At 36.1% G+C, this 21,602-nt stretch overlaps 1 protein-coding gene across 2 annotated transcripts in view; it reads right to left on the reverse strand.

Annotated features, from left to right (window-relative positions):
* Positions 1-326: 326 nt before the first annotated feature.
* CCDC102B (coiled-coil domain containing 102B) overlaps positions 327-21,602 on the reverse strand; it is a 238,406-nt gene continuing 217,130 nt past the window's right edge. For both annotated transcript variants that reach the window (XM_065935113.1, XM_065935114.1), the window contains exon 8: positions 327-796. In XM_065935113.1, coding sequence (XP_065791185.1) covers positions 689-796 — 108 coding nt within the window. In that variant the 3' untranslated portion in view covers positions 327-688. The remainder of the gene's footprint in view (positions 797-21,602) is intronic.

Below are 21,602 nucleotides of genomic sequence, written 5' to 3' on the forward strand. Positions count from 1 at the left end.
AGGGAAAATATTAAGAGCTAAGCAGCCTATATATTTAAGTTTCTTTTAATGTTTCTAATATCTATAACACATTACTTTTTTTTTTTTTTTTTTACTGGAAGAGTTTTACAATGTTAGTGTCTGCTCTATAATGAAGCATACATAAGTCCCCTCCCTCTTGGGGCTCCTTCCCTCCGCACCCCATCCCACCCTTCTGGGTCATCACAGAGCACAGGTGGAGCTCCCTGCATTTACAGGTCCCCACTAGCTGTTTTACACACGGCAGTTCGTATATGTCAATCCCAACTTCCCGGTTTGGCCCACCCACCCCTCCCCCCGGCCTCACATCCACATGTCCATTCTCTATGCCTGTGTCTCCATCTCTGCCCTGGAGATAGGTTCATCCGCACCATTTCTCTAGATTCCACATGTATGTGTTCATGTATGACATTTGCTTTTTCTCTTTTTGACTTAACTTCATTCTATATGGATGGATGGACTCTGGGTCCATCCACATCTCTACTAATGAACCTGTTTCATTCCTTTTAGTGGCTGAGTAATATTTCATTGTATATATGTACCAAATCTTCATTATCCATTCATCTGTCATTGAATATTCAGGTTGTTAAGGAAATATGAGGGGAAAAAAACCATCAAGATTTCCTTATCTAAGGTCCCAATCTTGAATTCAACATGTTTTATGAAATAATTACCGATTTTGTAAGTGCCTGAGTTTAATTTCCAAGTTTTCATTTGTTTCTTTTTGTTCATTCAAAGATCTCTGGAGCTTATGGATCTGATTCAGGAAATCATCAAGCTGAAAGCAAAATAGAAAAATGCTTCAGGTATGATGACTGAAATAAGAAAATCTCTAAAAGCAAGCTCTGTTTTTTGTGTAACACAGTCTTAGGCATAAAATAATTTGTATATATGCATGAATACATAGTAATATTATTTTTAATTATAAAATTAGTTCACATAGTTAACAATAGACATCCACATGGAATCTAGAATCTAGACTCTGACAGAATCTTTTCCATCTTGGCAGTCTTCTCTTGTTTCTAACACGGGCTCCCCTACCTTGGTATTACCATGACTTTGCAAATGGTTCTGTCTTCATGTGTATATTTATACATATATTTAAGTATAGTATATATATGTGTGTGTGCACGCTAAGTTGTGTCTGATGCTTTATGACCTCATGGACTGCAGACCGCCAGACTCCTCTGTCCATGGGATGTCCCAGGCAAGAATAGTGGAGTGGGTGGTCATTCCCTTCTCCAGGGGATCTTTCCAACCCAGGGATCGAATTCGTGTCTCTTGCATCTCCAGCACTGGCAGGTGGGTTCTTGACCACTGCACCACCTGGTAAGTTCATATATATAGGGTACAAAATGGTGCAAACAGAAACATCCTTTAAAATGTATTCTTTTAGTTGTTTTTAACTTACACATAAAAAAAAAAAATGGGAATTATGCTGTTTGTAATCATCTGATACTTCAACTGCTAAGACTCATCTACATGAGCATCTCACTGAAGCCTTGTTCTGTTTTACACAATTATACTGCACAATAATGCTAAGACAGCAACCACCCTCCTGTTCATGAGTAGTAGACTGTTTGCAGCCTTGAGCTGCTGTGGATTTTTGTGTGTGTAACTCCTGATGTATATGTGCAGTGTAGTCTCTGAAGACATATGTAGGAGAACTGTCAGGTTATATTTCTTAATGTTGAATTTTATCAAAGATAAAGCTAAAATGTCTCCCAAAACAGTTTACTAACTTACATCCCAAAGGCAATTAGATGGTCTCCTGATTGTCAAGTATTGGCAAAGATGTGCTCAATGTGAGATATGAAAACTTTTGCCAATCCTTGTTAAATAAATTATGGTCAATACCTCTTTATATTTTTATTGGTTCAGTGTTTTTCTCTCATTCCTATTCAGGTCTCCTGCTCATGGCTCTATTTGGAGATCTTTTCTTTTCTTATTGTACATGTTTATGTTGTAATCTCAATACTAACCCTTTGTTAGTTGTAAGTGTTCCAATTATCTTCACCAAGTATTATCAAGTTTTATAACTTATTTTTTCAATTTTATTTAAGAGATCTTTGGGTGAATAAATGTTATTTTACTAAACATAATTTATCTATTTTCTTTTACAGTTGGGATGTATGTAATGATGCTAAAAATACTTCCCTATTCAAAGCTTAGAAAAATATTAATCTATATTGTCAACTAAAATTTGTTAAGGCTTTGTATTTGTCATTTAAGTCCTAGATCAGGATGAGATTTACTTTTCTATATGATATGAGGTATTGTATTATTGATACAATTTTATTTTTTCTCTAAGTACATTTTAATAGTTAATTGTCAAGTTGTTAGCCTGAGTGAAGTTTCCATGGGGTAGGTTTTAGATAGATTTACTATCTTCTTCACAAGATTTAGCAACCATATTCATCCAGTTGAATATTTCAAAGTCTTCTGGAAATTTTCATGGATATACATACAACTTTAAGACAATATTACCTCTCCACACAGACTGCTGAGCTATGGCACTATAGTAAAATAAGGTCAGTATGATAATTTTGATTATTCTTATGATTTTATTAAATATGAAATCTTTCTTAGTATGTACAGAGTCAAAATACTGCTAAATATGAAAACTGATCCCAATTCTCTGATTCCTTGGTCAGTGTTATTCAAGTTAAAGCATTTTAAAGAATAGAATTCTATAGAGTTGAGTTGGTGTTATTATCTTCCAGGAGTAAAAAGCTATTTCTTTTCCTAACTTCATAGAGTAATACCATTCTATAAACCCTTTCCTATCAATTATTTGTGCCCATGAAGTAAACATTGTTAAAGTATATCAAAATGAACTCTGAAATAATTTTTTATTTCTGAATGGCAATCATTGAGACAGTTTTAGTAATAGCCACACTCTTTTGACATCCACAATTCTTAAGTTTATTTATACACCTAATAGAGTTACTTTTATACACTAATCCAAGTTTATTTTCTTACAATAAAAGTTCTCTCTTATCTATCCTGTGCAGGTTTTTGTGGACTTCACTTTTTCTTGTTTCTACTTTATATAAATGTTGAACCAGAAAATTTTTTCAGATCTTCTACATTTCTCTAGTTCTCATTTTTATGCAGTTATGTAACATGTATTTAATATATTAGGCTTATGTTGGATTTAATCATTGTATTTTACTTGAAGTTATTCAAATCAATAGACAGTGTTGTCTCTTTTGTTAGATAAATGTTACAGAAGTATTTATTAGAGTACAAATATCTATGTATTACTTAAAAGTTCTTATAAAGTTTTAGTTCAGTTGCTCAGTCATGTCCGACTGTTTGCAACCCCATGGACTGCAGCACACCAGGCCTCCCTGTCCATCACCAACTCCCAGAGTTTACTCAAATGCTTTTCCATTGAGTCGGTGATGCCATCCAACCATCTCATCCTCTGTTGTCCCCTTCTCCTCCTGCCTTCAATCTTTCCCAGCATCAGGGTCTTTTCAAATGAGTCAGCTCTTTGTATCAGGTGGCCAAAGTACTGGAGTTTCAACTTCAGCATCAGTCCTTCCAATGAAAATTCTAGTAGGCCGAGACTATTTAGCATACAGACTAATTTTGCCTCTTCAGATACAGTCTTATAACCAATTTCTTTATTTAGGGAGGAATCAATGCTCAACATTCATGCCTCATTAAATATTTTCTATCAGGATAAAAATTATAAGAATAAAGTAATAGGCTAATAATAATTGACAATTATTATTCTGGACTATTTGATTATTTCACATTTTTGTACCTCTCCAAATATCTACTTGGAAAAAACCTGTCTATTTGGCATTACCTGGGGCAATTCCCAGATGATTTAATGAATCAATGAGAAATATTACCTTTTTGTATTTTTTTCAGTTTATAAATTTTCAGCTTTTATTCTACCCTTTTGGACTTTAGGAATGCCAATGTGGGAGTATACAGGAACTAACTGGAAAACTTAATTACAGATAGGTATTATTAGATATTTAAGGAATATTTGGTACAACTAAAAATAAAGAGCTTAATGTAATACTTAAGTTATTATATTTGAAATTGGGATAATCAGAATAAATTTGTAATGCATTTTGGAAATGTATGCCAAAAGTCTTGATGTGTTTTTAAGAAATCATGTATTGAAATGTCTGAAAAATAATATGAGACACACAAAAGCTCTTTTTGCACAAATATTTTTCATTATGTTCATGAAAAAGTCAAATTGACCTGAATGGTTACTAAAAGTTTCATATTTAATTATAGTTCATCATTCTGATAGAACATTCTGCTGACATTAAAATGTTTTATTAGGCTTCATAATGCTATTTTATGATACTTAACTTCAGAAAAAAAGCTCACAATATTATGAGTAATGCATGACATTTCTTATATGAGATAACATATAAAGAAAAAACAAAATGATACAAAATACTGGTGGAAATGTTCTTTTTCTAAATCTGTGTTAAACTTTTATAAAATTTACAATAAAAAAAATGATGTTGAAAATGCAATGGAAAATGCCCAAGGTGGAATTCAGTCCTTACCTCAAAGACTTGGCTAGCATCTGATACTAATCACATGTGCTATGCCACTTCAGTCCCTTCTAACTCTTTGCAACCCTATAGACTGTAACCCATTAGGTTCCTCTGTCCATGGGGATTCTCCAGGCAAGAATACTGGAGTGGGTTGCCACGCCCTCTTCCAGGGATCAAACCCACATCTCTTATGTCTAATCACGCACCTATGGTCAGTTAATCTACAACAAAGGAGGCAAGAATATATGATGGAGAAAAGAGTGTCTTCCATAAGTGGTGCTGGGAAAACTGGACAGCTGCATGTAAAAGAATGAAATTAGAACATTCTCTAACACCATGAATGCATGGAAAGTTGCTTCAGTCATGTCTGACTCTTTGCCACCCTGTGGACCGTAACCCACCAGGCTCCCCCGTCCATGGGATTCTCCAGGCAAGAATACAGGAGTGGGTTACCATGCCCTCCTCCAGGGGATCTTCCCGACTCAGGGATTGAACCCAGGTCTCTTAGTCTCCTGCACTAGCAGATGGGTTCTTTACCACTAGTGACACCTGGACTCAAAACGGATTAAAGCCCTAACTGTAAGTCCTGATACTATAGAACCCTTAAAAGAAAACACAGGCAGAACACTCTGACATAAATCACAGCAAGATCTTTTTTGATTCACCACTGAAAATAATGAAAATAAAAACAAAAAACCAAACAGGATCTAGTTAAACTTACAAGGTTTTACATAGCAATGGAAAAAATAAGCAATAAAGACACAACCCACAAAGTGGGAGAAAATATTTACACATGATACGACGAACAAGAGATTAATCTCCAAAATATACAAACAGCTTATGTACCTCCAGAGCAAAAAAATAAAAAATGGGGAGAAGATTTAAATAGACATTCCTCTAAAGAAGACATACAGATGGCCAAAAAGTAAGTACATGAAAAGATGCTCAACATCTCTAATTATTAGAGAATGCAAATCAAAATGACCACGAGGCATCACCTTGTACTATTCAAAATGGCCATCATCAAAAATTTTACCAACACTAAATGGTAGAGAGGGTGTAGAGCAAAGGGCACCCCCTACACTGTTGATGGAAATGTAAACTGGTGCAGCCACTATGGCGACAGAATGTAGGTTCCTTAAGAAACTAAAAACAGAGCTACCATCTGATGAAACAATCCTACTCTCAGGCATATATCCAGAGAAAGTGATACTTTGAAAAGCTTCATGGACCCCAATGTTCACTGCAGCACTAATTACAATAATCAAGACATGGAAGTAACCTAAATGTCTGTAGATAGATGAATGAATAAATAAGATGTGGTACACAGGTACAATGGAATATTACTGAGGCATAAAAAGGAGTGACATAATGCCATTTGCAGCAATATGGATAGATCTAGAGATGATCATATTAAGTGAAGTAAGACAAAGACAACTATCCTATGATATCACTTGTATATAGAATCTAAAAAATGATTCCACATACAAATGATTCCACTACAAATGAACTTATTTACAAAATAAGAAAGACAGTCCTAGAAAACACACTTACGGTTACCAGAGAGGGCAGGGATAAATTAGGTTGGAATTAATACATTTATCCTATTATATATAAAATAGATAATCAACAAGGACCTACTGTATAGCACAGGGAACTCCATTCTGTAGAACCTATATGGGAAAAGAATCTGAAAAAGAACAGATTAGATACATGTATGCTGTAATGATCTTTATCTTTCTGGCTCACCTCACTCTGTATAATGGGCTCCAGTTTCATCCATCTCATTAGAACTGATTCAAATGAATTCTTTTTAACGGCTGAGTAATATTCCATGGTGTATATGTACCACAGCTTCCTTATCCATTCATCTGCTGATGGGCATCTAGGTTGCTTCCATGTCCTGGCTATTATAAACAGTGCCACGATGAACATTGGGGTGCACGTGTCTCTTTCAGATCTGGTTTTCTCAGTGTGTATGCCCAGAAGTGGTATTGCTGGGTCATATGGCAGTTCTATTTCCAGTTTTTTAAGAAATCTCCACACTGTTTTCCATAGTGGCTGTACTAGTTTGCATGTCAATGTATGACAAAACCCACTGAAATGTTGTGAAGTAATTAGCCTCCAACTAATAAAATAAAATTAAAAAAAGAACAGATTAGATATATGTATATGTGTACCTGAGTCACTTTGCTGTATACCAGAAACACAACATTTAAGGCAAATATGCTCCAATATAAGATTTTTTAAAAGCAAAAATAATCTAATTAAAAAATAAAATCTCTATCAAATAAAAGTTACAGAAGTTATTTTCCTCACTCACAACTATAAATTCTGATATTAAGTAAGAAACGAACTGTTGATTAAGGTCTTCTGACATTTACTCTATTCTTAGGCATAATATATGAGAGAACATATATTGTTGTGATCCTAAAGAAAGGCAATGCCAAAGAATGCTTAAACTATCGCATAACTGCACTCATCTCACATGTTAGTAAGGTAATGCTCAAAATTCTCCAAGCCAGGCTTCAGCAATACGTGAACTGTGAACTTCCAGATATTCAAGCTGGTTTTAGAAAAGGCAGAGGAACCAGAAATCAAGTTGCCAACATTCGCTGGATCATCGAAAAAGCAAGAGAGTTCCAGAAAAACATCTATTTCTGCCTTACTGACTATGCCAAAGCCTTTGACTGTGTGGATCACAGTAAACTGTGGAAAATTCTGAAAGAGATGGGCATACCAGACCACCTGACCTGCCCCTTGAGAAACTATGCAGGTCAGGAAGCAACATTTAGACATGGAACAACAGACTGGTTCCAAATAGGAAAAGGAGTATGTCAAGGCTGTATATTGTCACCCTGCTTATTTAACTTATATGCAGAGTACATTATGAGAAATGCTGGACTGGATGAAGCACAAGCTGGAATCAAGATTGCCGGGAGGAATATCAATAACCTCAGATATGCAGATGACACCACCCTTGTGGCAGAAACTAAAGAACTAAAGAGCTTCTTGATGAAAGTGAAAGAGGAGAGTGAAAAAGTTGGCTTAAAACTCAACATTCAGAAAACTAATATCATGGCATCTGTTCCCATCACTTCATGGCAAATAGATGGGAAAACAGTGGAAACAGTGACTGACTTTATATTTTTGGGCTCCAAAATCACTGCAGATGGTGATTACAGCCATGAAATTAAAAGACGCTTACTCCTTGGAAGGAAAGTTATGACCAACCTAGATAGCATATTAAAAAACAGAGACATTACTTTGCCAACAAAGGTCCGTCTAGTCAAGGCTATGGTTTTTCCAGTGGCCATGTATGGATGTGAGAGATGGACTATAAAGAAAGTTGAGCGTTGAAGAATTGATGCTTTTGGACTGTGGTGTTGGAGAAGACTCTTGGGAGTCCCTGGACTGCAAGGAGATCCAACCAGTCCATCCTAAAGGAAATCAGTTCTGAGTTTTCATTGATGTTCGACTGATGTTGAAGCTGAAACTCCAATACTTTGGCCACCTGATGGGAAGAGTTGACTCACTTGAAAAGACCATGATGTTGGGAAAGATTGAAGGCAGGAGGAGAAGGCGATGACAGAAGGAGATGGTTGGATGGCATCACCAACTCAATGGGCATGAGTTTGGGTGGACTCTGGGAGTTGGTGATGGGACAGGGAGGCCTGGCATGCTGCAGTTCATGGGGCTGCAAAGAGTTGGACATGACTGAGCGACTGAACTGAACTGATATTTTTGTGAAGAACAAATAAAAGTGTCTTTATGTTAAAAAATATACTGCTATCTCTGTTTACCTTTACCCTTGATATTAACCTTCTTAAACTAAATTATAATAGTCATCTGTATCTCTCAGAGACTGTGAGCTTCTTGTAACTGCTGCATACATATACACTTTCGCTGTCCCCACTTGGGGAGCAGATCCTATCCTCTTTCACCTACTCAAGGGCACACATACTTTCATCAATACAGGGTGCGCTCTCATATATTATCCTGTTTTTTTTTTTTCTATTTAATCATTCTCTTCAGGCACTTTGTACTCACTGTTCCTTTTTCCTGGAACCTCCATTCAACAGTTATCTAGATGATTAACTTTCATTAACATTTTCCATGTATTTATTCAAATCTGAGGCCAGACATCATATTTAATATTGCAGCCTGCACCAAAAGCAAGAAAACAGATTTTTTTTTCCAGGAGTCATATGATTTATATATGAATTGTCTTGGTCTCTCTCCATTTGAATGAAAATTCCTTGTAGAAGGAATATTCATTTTTTTCATGTATAGATTTCAAGTGCTTAGAATAGTGTTTGTGTGTTTAAAAAAAAAGAATAAATTGATGCTGCATAGGCGGCTAAAGCAGCAGATGCCCTTCTACTTTTGTTAAATGTCTTTGCCAAGAAAGACCATAATTTGCAAATTCTATAGTCATGGTGTCCTGAAACTTCCATATGACAGATAAATTCAGTTCAATATTTACTGCTGGGTACATAATACCTGCACTGTTCCAATTGCTTCTCTGGTAAGGCCCCAACCAGTCTGGCCAAAATCTGGGTAGATTCCCCAAAATTTACAATTTAAGAAAAATACGCTTAAACCATGTAAAAAAGCTGATCAAAATGGCAATATAATAAGGTCTGGTCATAGTCTAAGACTTGGTAACATGGAGACAGTGATTTCAACAAAAAGGACTTGCAATTTATGTAAACTATTTATATCCATCATTGAAAAGAGAGGAAAATGAAATAACGACTAGAAAAGGAAAGGCTGTTAGATGCTGTGGACAACAGCTCATAGACCCATTTTTATTTTTACTATAAATCCTTACCTAAATCTAACTGGAAATGTTTGATAATCAGTTTTGATTCATCTTTCCATTAGTAATGGAGCAGGACCCATTCCTGTTACTGAAGTGACATGTTTAGTATTGGGTCTTCTGGCCAGTCAGCTCCAGGGCATCCATGGTGAGATGTCTTCATAATCTCTCAAGTTCAGGATTTGATTAAGGTAATGAAGGATGCCACAAATTCAGGTAAGTGTTGCTGCTGTTCAGTAGCTAAGTCATGTCTGACTTTTTGTTGGTGGGACTATAGCCCACCAACCTCCTCTCTCCATGGAGTTTTCCAAGCAAGAACACTGGAGTGGGTCGCCATTTCCTTCTCCAGGGGGTCCTTCTGGACCAGGGACTGAACTTGCGTCTCCAGCAATGGCAAACGGATTCTTTTACCACTGAGCCACCAGGGGGGGCCCTCAGGTAAGTGACCTGCTAACAAATTCCCTAAACTCAACACATGGAATGAAGAGTCTTTGTAAGGAAAAGTGAGCACAACTTGCTGACTGTAAATGATTAATACAGACTAATTTTCCAGATATTTTTCATTGGAACTGAAATATTCTGAACCACTTAAGGAATATACCACAATATGCTGTTTACCTGGGGAAAAAAAGATCAAAATCAATAGGAACATTTTATTGAAACTTCTTGGTGATCTCTGATGGAAAGTGGTTGTTGCCTTTTGAGAAGTTTGCTAAGTATATAGCTTATGTTACATAATTCTACATATTTTTCAATATCAGAATTAATTTCAAGTTACAAAATATTGCTACCTATATGAAAATGATGAAATGATTTAGTGCCTACTAGATCATTGTTAAATGTTTTAAAAATGTGAAACAAGTAAGCTGTGCATTAATGTAATTGTTGAAATAATTTGTTGAACTTGAGGTCTGTAAACTATAAATTTGCTAATGAGGTAAAGTAACAGTACAATTGCTCTAAGGTTCACAAAACTAGTATATCTCAACTATATAACAATTAAACTCTTTAGAGCAAAAGGAATGTTCACTTTTAAGTGACCAGTTCAACTGAGTAATTTGATAAAGTGACACATGGTTCAGATTTGAGAGATTACCATTTTATGGAAATTATTTTGGGAAACCTGGAGACAGTTTCTCTAAGTGGATCTTACAGTGAATGAAAGATAAAAATTTTATTCCCACTAATTTAAATCAGTTACTTTCCCCAAAGGCTTTATTGTCATCTTAGTGACAAAAGCAAACAGACAAAAAAAAAAATCCAAAAATACCTACCAAGCCAGAATAATTTACCAATTGACTATATTTTCTTCTTTTGGGGAACACGTGTGGATATATCTGTGAAAAACTCAACATTCTTAGCAACAACAGAAGTATAAAAACAGTAATAGAGTTACATAAGAAGAATAAATGTGGAGAACTGACACTTTCTGAATTCAGTACTTACTAAAACTGTAGTAATCAAGACAATGCAGAAGGATAGACATTTAGGTCAGTGGAATAAAAGTATATCAAGAGTCCAGAAAAAAAGGATTACATTTAGGGTCAACTGGATTTTGACATGAGTGTCAAGATATTTCAATGGGATAAAGAATTATCTTTTCAACAAATAGTTCCAGGACAACTGGATAGTCACAAGCATAAATTTGAAGTCAAACTCGTACCTCACCTCAGTTAAGAAAATTAACTCAAACAGGCTTCTCTAATGGCTCAGCAGTAAAAGAATCCACCTACGATTCAGGAGACAAGGGTTTGATCCCTGGGTCAGGAAGATCCCCTGGAGAAGAAAGTGGCAACCCACTCTACTATTTTTGCCTGGAAAATCCATGGACAGAGGAGCCCAGTGGGCTACAGTCCATGGGGTTGCAAAAGAGTTGGATATGACTTAATGACTAGTAATAAACAACAACAGGTCAAAATGAGTCATAGACCTAAATATAAGATCTAAAACTATAAAATGCTAGGAAAACAGGGTAGTACATCTACAGGGCATTGAACTGTTCAATCTTCTTTTACACAAAACACCATGAGCACAAGCAACAAGAGGAAAAAATAAACAAACTGGACTTGATTAAATTATTTCTAAAAGTTTCAAATGAAACTATCAAGAAGTTGAAAAGATAATATAATTATATTAACAGAAAATATTTACAAATCATGTATCTGAGAAGGGGCTTACATTTAGAATATACAAACAAAAGTCAATTTTTTAAAAAATGGGCAAAGAACCTGAATATAAATTGTTCCCAAGAAAATCTACAAATAACCAAAAGTCATTAAGAAAATTCAAATCAAAACCACAATAAGATACCACTTCACTTCCATGAGGTTGGCATAATAAAATAAAAGATGAATTCTGATAAGTGGTGGTGAGAATGTAGAGAAACTGGAACCCTCAAACATTGCTTGTGAGAATGTAAAATGGCACAGTCACTTTGGAAAAGAGTGGTGGGCCTTAAAAATGTAAACACAGTTAGTATATGATACAGCAATTCCAAAGGAAATAAAAATGCACATGTACACCAAACCAAGGGGTACAGCAACCAATATACTTATCATCTGAAAAAGGAAAAGCTGTGGTATAGCCATACAAAAAGGAAGTACTGATCTATGCTACAATATGGATGAACTTTGAAGACATTAGGCTAAGTGAAAGGAGTCGATTACAAAGGCCATCTATTCTATGACTCCATGGAATGTCTAAAACTCCACAGAGAGAGACAGTAGACTAGTGATTGCCAAGGGCTGGGGATAAAGAAAGATGGGGAATGACTGATAATGGAAAGCTGGATTATAGTAATTGTTAGACAACTCTATGATTTACTAAAAGCTATGAATTGAACTTTTCAATGTATAATTTTATGGTATATGAATTAGATCTCAAAAATGTTAAAACAGACAATAAGAGTAAATATGGCATATTTCCATTGCTGTAATATTTATAAAAATTTATAAAATTATATTAATTATAAAATTAATTATAGGGTAGCTATAATAGAAGCCAATTGAATATATCCAGTAATTCCAGATCTCTTAAGAATGTTGTCTTAAATAACTGTATCAGTTGAATCTAGAATATATCATTGCTTTACCTCTATATAATGAACTTTTGAAATATTCAAGAATTGGATGGACTTAAAAGTCTAATAGTTATTGGCACTGCTTTAAGATGTATTGACCTACATAATCTTATGTGACTATTTATTTATATACAAAGCATTCTATTAAACAGTTCATTTTAGCTCAGTTATTTTTCTTTTCAATAAATTAAAGCCACATGATGGTCAGTGAGAGCTAAGCGTTTGGCATCCTACAAGGCTGATGAGTCTTAATTTATGCCCTGAGGGACTAATTCTGAGAATTTGTCCAGAGTACCATAGCAACTGTAGAATCAAAGCCATGATATTATGTGACAAATTTGTAGTTGAGAGAAAACTACAGGATTCCATTGGATCACCTGGGGCAGCAATATTACAAGTGTTTACCGTGTAGCATCTTGATAAGGGAGACTTAATTGGTGTTAATTTTATCCAAATTACAGACAACTATAGAGCATCTCTTTCCATAGAGTGGAATAGTCTCATCAAAATGTGTGACAAAACGCTAAGGGTATTTAATTTGTAAGCAGTATCTCACAAGGGTTTTGATATGGATCTTTATTAAAACTGACTTCAAGTTGCATTAACCTGACCAATATCTAATATGCACAGAGAATAATAATATCTTGTCTAACAACAAAGGAAGACAAAACACGTAATATTAATTTTCATGACAACAGTGCTTGTATTGGATCAGCGTCTTGATGTATATATTTCCCACTTTCCTTTTTGAGAATCTCAACAGTTGAAAACATTATAAAAGTACCCAGGGAGCCAACAGCCCCCCCTTCCCTGTTGTAAGTTACTTAATTAACACACAACAGATGTCTCCTTTCAGAAGGAAGCTTTTCAAGAGCAGTGGACTATGTGCCTATTTGCCCTTGGGTATTGGAGTGAATTCCAGCATCATGAAACTTAATGAATAAATGAAATTGCCATTTTTATCCCAAGTTTTAATCTCTTATCACAGGTATAGAATCAGTAGGTTTAAATCCCAACTAATGTTGAATATGGGTACAAAAATACAATTATTCCTCATTATTTTAACTGAAAGAAAAGGAAATTGCAGAAACATCAGTTATAGAAATGCAAAGATGAAATGTGATTAGAACTGGAGAACTCTTAAAGTAATATAAGCATTAAGAACAAGAGAATTCAGTACAAAACCACTCAATTTTACCTAACATCATTTTAAACCTCTTTATACTCAAGCAATAGCCCATTTGAAACAGTGCCTGCCACCCTATCGGCCACATATACTGCTGACAACATACTAGTAGTCAGAGAAATCTGTTTCTATTAATACAAATGTGTGGTGAGACCTTCATAAAACAAAGGAAATGGCAGCCTTATAAAAAAAGCCACATGACTTGTATCCAAAAAACCCAAAATGAAGAAAAACTTAGGAACTAATGGAACATTTAAAAACCAGCAAGTACTCTTGGTTAATTGATTACAACTCAGGTTCAAACTCTTATTAAAAATAATTAGATACCAAAAATTAGAAAGAGAAACAATGCTATTTCAAAATGAAGTTTAAGTAGAAAAGAAAAAGCCTTCAAGAAGATGTTTTATAAAGACTACAAAAATATAGTAAGATTTATAAATTAAGAGGAGAAAACAAGTGATATTTTAATTGCTAAACTGAAAGACTAATGCTTCATTTTCCACAGAGGGTAGGGAGAGTATCATAATCTGATAATCAGTTCTGCTAATTTAGAAGAAAATGTCTAAGTGTCTGAAATGGACCACAAGGACTAGAGAGATAACTATAATGATAAAAGCAAGTAATGTTTTCCTCTATGATACAAACACCTTTCCAGACTACAAATTTTCCAAAAAGACAAAAATGTATGGAGAGGAAGTTACTTATCCTGAAACTTCCCTAAGAATGAAACCAGTTCACCAATACACACCTAACTATATGGGTCATGTTCCTGGCATAGAAAATAAGACCAAACAAATGAAATCCTTCTTTAATAAGATTAAAATAAACTCTATAATTAAAATATATACTCTTCCATTAAGGGAAGATACAAGCTGACTAGGGCATGAACTTCTGCATACATTACCTATAAACATGGTTATTAGCCCCTTCTTATGAAAGTGTCAAAGAACTAGAAGAGATTCCAAAAGTTCAGTGTTTCTAAAAATAATTCTGAAACAGAAACGGACACCTCATTATTTGTGGAATTACATTTAAGTTTCTGAGTTCCAAACTTCTGCAATTGCCTGCATTACAATTTTGGTTTATTTTGTAACTGAACTCACCAAGAAACTTTAATTTTGTCTGAATAATTTTGATGACTATTATCTAAAATAATCTACAGTTATAGCAGTAGCTGAACTGTTTAACATAAGAAAAAAGATGAATGGCACATCAGGGTAAGTGTTTAAGACACAGGAAAACATTGTATTTTGTGTATTTCCTAGTAAAAAATAAGTTTATGATCAACTTAGCTTCACAGTGATGATAGGGAAGTAACAATTTAAATAACAGCAAGGAAGAAGGACATGGAAATGTAGTCATGATTTACAAAACTTTTACAATATTGAAATAAAGACAACATTTCTTCCATTGAATAGTAAGTAGAATGAAGTTAGCATACTTTGATCGCAATGCATCATTACCACCACGGCCTTAGTGATACTACAAGTCAGTGGGGACTTATGGGTAGTGATGGAATACAGGTGGGGAGCCAATATTTAAGGCACGTTCCTTAAAACAATATTTTGATTCTGCACATACGAAAACCAATGACACAGTAGTAAGCATTCCTTCACTAGAGTAACACTGAGATTCCAGATTTTCAAAACTTTTTTCACCTTTCTTTGAATAGAATCACTGCCTACCATCTGAGTCACTAAAACCAACTTTAAACAGTTGTACTCTCTCGATCATTGCAGATGCTGACTACAGCATGAAATTAAAAGACGCTTGCTCCTTGGAAGGAAAGTTATGACCAACCTAGACAGCATATTAAAAAGTAGAGACATTACTCTGCCAACAAATCAAAGCTATGGTTTTTCCAGTAGTTATGTACGGATGTGAGAGTTGGACCATAAAGTTGAGCACTGAAGAATTGATGCTTTTGAACTGTGGTGTTGGAGAAGACTCTTGGGAGTCCCTTGCACTGCAAGGAGATCCAACCAGTCCATCCTAAAGGAAATCAGTCCTGAATATTCACTGCAAGGACTGATGCTGAAGCTGAAACCCCAATACTTTGGCCACCTGATTCGAAGAACTGGCTCATTTGAAAAGACCCTGTTGCTGGGAAAGATTGAAGGCAGGAGGAGAAGGGGACGACAGAGGATGAGATGGTTGGATGGCATCACCGACTCAACGGACAAGAGTTGAGTAAATTCAGGGAGTTGGTGATGGACAAGGAGGCCTGGCATGCTGCAGCCCATGGGGTCACAAAGAGTCGGACATGACTGAGCAACTGAACTGAACTGAACTCACCATTTATACTGTGGTGGTGGTGGTGGTTTAGTCACTAAGTTGTGTCTGACTCGTGCGACCCTATGGACTGTAGCCTGCTAGACTCCTCTCAATACAAAGTCATTTTACAATCCCTAATATTCTTACATGCTAAAAATCTACAAAGTCTGTAGTCAAATATTTCTAAGTCTTAGGTTAAGACACATGCGGAGCTGAAGACATGAAATCAAGACTGATATGAAGAAGCACAGCAGAAGGTGAAACCCAAGAAACACTGATTTTTCTAGAAGCCTGGAGAGTAAGTTACTTTAAGAATGGGATTGATTGTGTCAAATTACTATGATATTTTGAGAAATATGGAACGCAAGAATGGAGCTCTGACTTTCAAAATATGGAGCACATTTGTGACCTTGATAAGTTTGCATTAGTAAAGACGCAGAGATCAAAAGTATCACTGTTATGATTAGAGAGAGAATGAAGGCTCTGGAGATAAGTTAATATCATTCATCTCTTTCAAGGATTTGCTGTAAATGGAGGGAGTAAAATTTAATGGTGGCAGCAATGAGGTATGTAAAGGAAGTTGGTTTATTTTAAACATTATATACATAAAATCTTTATACATACATATGTATATACATGTGAATGTGTGTATATATATGTGTGTGTGTATATGTAATCTATTATATACAGGTATATATAAAATATTTGCTGACCACATATAGAAATTGAGAAATTTCATCCATAGTGCCAGATACATAGGCAGAATATAGGTGTTCCAGTTGAAATAAATTAGTTGAGTAGATGTGATGGTGAGTGCATATTCTGTATTCCACATTCCTGTTTGTCTTTTTCCCTCAGTAAATTCAGCAGAAAGATTATCAGCTCAATGTCCAGGAGTGAGGAGGGATTAAAAGAGAGAGAGGAAGTGACAAACAGTCATTTAGAAAAGTTAATGCTAGAACACTAAGATGCTACTTGAGGTGAATTTAAACCAAGACCTGTCAGCATAGCGCTCGGTTCTCTAGTGCCACATGCAGCTGCAGACACAGCAGAGGGCTGCATTCAACCAGAGCGTGAGTTTCACAAGTGACTGTCTGCCAAAGACATGGAGGCAAGGAGATAGAGTTATAACGGAGAGAAAGGATTGTAATGTTGAGACATCACAATTACGCCTAAGAATTGAAAGGAAAAAAATGGAGGTGGATAAATGACAGTGTAAAGATGGTATCAATAGACTGTATGCTCCAAGGGGTTGAAGTTTTGTGCTTGATACTGAAAAAATTAAACTGGAAAGATAAGCTTATGTTTGGAGAGTTTGAGACCCTGAAGAAGGTGTAGTAATTGATGAAGGCAATGTCTAAGTGTGACCTTGGGAGTAGGTTGGTAAAGTCGAGTGAAGGACAAGATAATTGGAAAGGAAGAATTTGAGGAACTGAGAGGGCAGAGCGCTAAAAGCTGATGTTTGGGATACTGTGCTCAGTGATAGAGTCAAAAAGAAGAGAGGAGTGACATCACCAAGATGGCGACAGAGGGTGTTTCTGATTTCACACCCCTCACAGGATGAACCGCTGGCAACTCTTCACGGACAAGGCACCACCAGAGAAAATCCCAGGACACAGGAATGAGGCTGAGGTGTCCCCTGCACCAGAGACCGAGACAGACAATGTTGGAAGGTGACAGGACCCGCCCCACACTGACCACACTGCCCTGCCCCAGGCTAGGGCAGTGGCCAGATTCCTGTCATCTGAGCCACGATGGAGCATGACCGTCGTCTTCTCCTTCAGGAGAAAAGTGAAAAGTGAAGTTGCTCAGTCGTGTCTGACTCTTTGTGACCCCCTGAACTGGGGCCTACCAGGATCCTCCGTCCACGGGATTTTCCAGGCAAGAGTACTGGAGTGGGTTGCCATTTCCTTCTCCAGGGGATCTTCCCGAACCAGAGATTGAACCCGGGTCTCCTGCATTGTAGGCAGTTGCTTTACCATCTGAGCCACCAGGGAAGTGGAGATCTGCCCTAAAAACCCCACCCACATAATTGCAAAAGCATTTTGTGATGGTGATGACTGCACACCAACTCCAAGGACTCCTGGATGCTTTAGAAGCATAAGAAGACGCATTTTGGATTTCTCTGGTGTAGACTCTGTACCAAAATGGTCTCAGTATAGATCTGACATCCTGGTTCTGACTTCCCCCCACCCCCAGCCTCCAGAGAAGAGTTCTGGATCTCAGCTGTGACCCTGCTCTACCTTCTACTGCTCAGTAGAGTTCTGCCCCGTTGTACTTGGAAATATGATGATCACCTCTGAAACATACAATTCAGTCATTTGATGCACCAATTTAACTCCCAAAAGTGATTGTTTTCAATCAAATATACAATTCCCAAGAAGGAACAGAATTATACCTCTTCCTTTCCGAAGCTAATCAGGTACTTGAAGCAAACAAAAACACCAGAACTCTAGTGTGCTTTTTTAAGTTTATAACTTTAACCAAAAATAAAATATTTTCTGCAAATTAAAGCAATAAAATATGAAGATACAGTAAGAACACAGATATTATATCTTTAGGGGATGGCTGTATTTATTCATCTTGCATCAAAAAACACACATTTTTCCTCCCATGAAAGGAAAAATAGACCTGTTTGTTGAAAAACAGACCTGTTTGTTGTGCCAAAATAAATTTTAGTTTTGCATTTATAGTCCTTAAGTTTGAAATGCATCAAATTACACATTTAAATATGCCTAAATTTGTGTGGTTTATAGTTTATCTGCTTTTTGAACTACAGCAGAGCCACAGAAATGAATAGTTATAGATCTGGTTTGTGTATCTTTTTAAGCTTCTCAAGTTGTTAATTTATTATAGCATGATGGAGAAATGACTCATAAGAATTTCATAGCCTTAGAGTTCTGAGTGCTTAAATACAAGTAGTCATTCCTTTTTTAATTATTCCAGTTTGAGCAACTCTAAAAAAATAATTTAACTTTTCACATTAGTTAAATAACTAAAACGTCTTATAATAAATGACATTAAATGTCTTTTAAATGACAGAACTTCAAAATAAGACAAGAAACATGTATACTTGAAATATAATTCCACTCTTGACATTTGTTTTTATAAACATAATGTTAACACCCTAAATATGTAATTTTTCTCATTATATATTCTATATGAGAAAATATTAAGGATTTTAATTCTTTTGACACAATAGAATGTCCCTTGTTTTATCTTACCAAAATATTTGGAAAGCTTTACTATTAAGCTCAATTATGATATTTGCAAGGCAAGAATATTCTGATTACAGCAGGAAAAAAAATTGTTCCTGAATGTTCCCTTTAAAGTGGCTTACTAGGAACTTGAAACACTAAGCTTTTATCAAAATGCTTGGTAATCCAATATAGAAATCAAGATCCTAAATAAAACTCTCTCTTTAAATGTTCAATTACAGAGAATAATGTTGAATGCAGTGTTGCAAAATGACTGTGCAAAGAATACAAAACTGTATAAAACCAGAGGATATATTTTTAATATGTATCTCAGCACCTGAGTTGGTATCTTAACTCTTCCTCCCCATGTGTGACTACAGTGTTGTCATTTACTCACTCAGATTTCTATAACTGCTGTAATTAAGGGTCTAATTTCAGGACTGTAGTAAGATTTATATGAGATAATAATATATTAATACCTATATTAATGAATGAGTATAATTGATGTTTAGAAGTTTATAACTAAGATTAAATATTATCAGATATTATGTTAAATACTGGAACATTCAATTAAGCACTGTTAAATACTATAAGATTACACCCTAAATATTTGATCTGAGACATAGATTAATTATGCATAATTTTTCACATTTTAGGAGATGGTGCTTTACTTTCCCCAAAGGTTTCATTAAGTCAACTACCCCCATGTCAGTGGCAGAATTTATGTAATTCCACACATTATTCTTCACAGACAAGGAAAGGGTATCCATCGCAGAGAGGCTAAGTGATTAGTTTGAGATCACGCCACTTGTAAATGCAGTTTATTTCCAGATCTGAATCCAATCCCACTCTACCATACATGGTATCAAATACTCAGAAACTAGATATGAGTAGTGTTAAGACAGGTGAAAAGGATATACTCAGTCATGGATCAGAAAGATATTACCTTTTATAAAATCACCTGCATCTCTTTTCACTTCACACGACTTAAGATCCCTGGGCCTTGTGGCGGGTGTGTGGCATCCGCCCTAGAGCAGAGTACCCCCGGTGCCCATCACAGATGTGATGTGTCCACTCGCCCTGTGACCAGAGGCCCAGATGCTCCTCTTCTCAGCCCCCGGGAACACCTGTACTGATCCCCTCTTAGATCTGTGTGAAGCTCTCCCTGGGGCATGGGCCAGACACCGAGTTAACACAAGTTAAGACACATACACATGACACAAAGAACATAATGTACAAAAAACACGTTTAAACAAAAGCATTTGCAAAATCTCATTAAGTGGCTGCACCTGGAGAGAAGGGGATGGGAGTGGGATGTCAGTATAAAAGGAAATATGTAAATAGAGAAGATAGATTTGCATGAAGAATGAATGGTGCTGAGAAGTGAGACTAACTCAACCAAAGAGAAAGAAAGAAAAGTGATTATTCTTTGCTGTGTTGTCTATTGGTATTTTTTTCCTAATGAGGTTTATACCACTTCCATTTTTCAGAACATAAATAAGTGGGAACAATAGAACTGGATGAAAAATCTAATAAATCAGACACTGTTCAAAAGAATAAAAATATATTATTGTTGTTGTTCAGTTACTAAGTCGTGTCTGACTCTGTCACCCCATGGACTGGAGCACGCCAGGCCACCCTGCCCTTCACTATCTCCCTGAGTTTGCTTAAACTCATATCCATTCAATAGGTGGTCTAAAAGTGTTGCCTAGAGTTAAGAAGAGAGGGAAACACTAACGAATGATCACGCCCTAAAGTCTTTCGTGGAACCTATCCTTAAAACATGCTGATTTGACTGAGTTTTTATCTCACACCACATTTTCTACACACAAGTCAAAAAAGTTTCAGCTTAGAATACAGCACACATGATGCATTTGGTTTGTTATTAGGTTCTGAAGGGGATCTGACTTTCCCTTTTTTTCCCCCTCCTAGTTTTTTGATTGGCAAGTAAAATAATAGAAGGAATTTAACACGAGAAAATACAATTTATAATATGTACAGCACGAATGGACGTAAGTATAAAGAATTCCAGAGCAAGGCAAAGTGAAAGTCACTCAGTCATGTCTGACTCTTTGTGACCCCATGGACTGTAGCCTGCTAGGCTCCTCTGTCCATGGGATTCTCGAGGCCAGAATACTGGAGTGGGTAGCCATACCCTTCTCCAGGGGAGCTCCTTAGATCCTGACCAGGGATCTAAGCTGAGTCTTCCGCATTGCAGGGAGATTCTTTACCACCAGTGCCACCTGAGAAGCTCCAAAGCAAAGCAGAGAGAGGTGTATATTATTCTGGATTAAGGAGATGGAGGATTACCAAAGTAATGCTCAAAATTCTCCAAGTTAGGCTTCAACAGTACGTGAATCAGGAACTTCCAGATGTTCAAGCTGGATTTAGAAAAGGCAGAGGAACCGGAGACTAAATTGTCAACATCTGTTGGATCATCAAAAAAGGAAGAGAGTTCCAGAAAAATATTCACCTCTGCTTTATTGAC

The sequence above is a fragment of the Muntiacus reevesi genome, chromosome 4 (genome assembly GCF_963930625.1).
Source record: "Muntiacus reevesi chromosome 4, mMunRee1.1, whole genome shotgun sequence".
Taxonomy (NCBI): domain Eukaryota; kingdom Metazoa; phylum Chordata; class Mammalia; order Artiodactyla; family Cervidae; genus Muntiacus; species Muntiacus reevesi.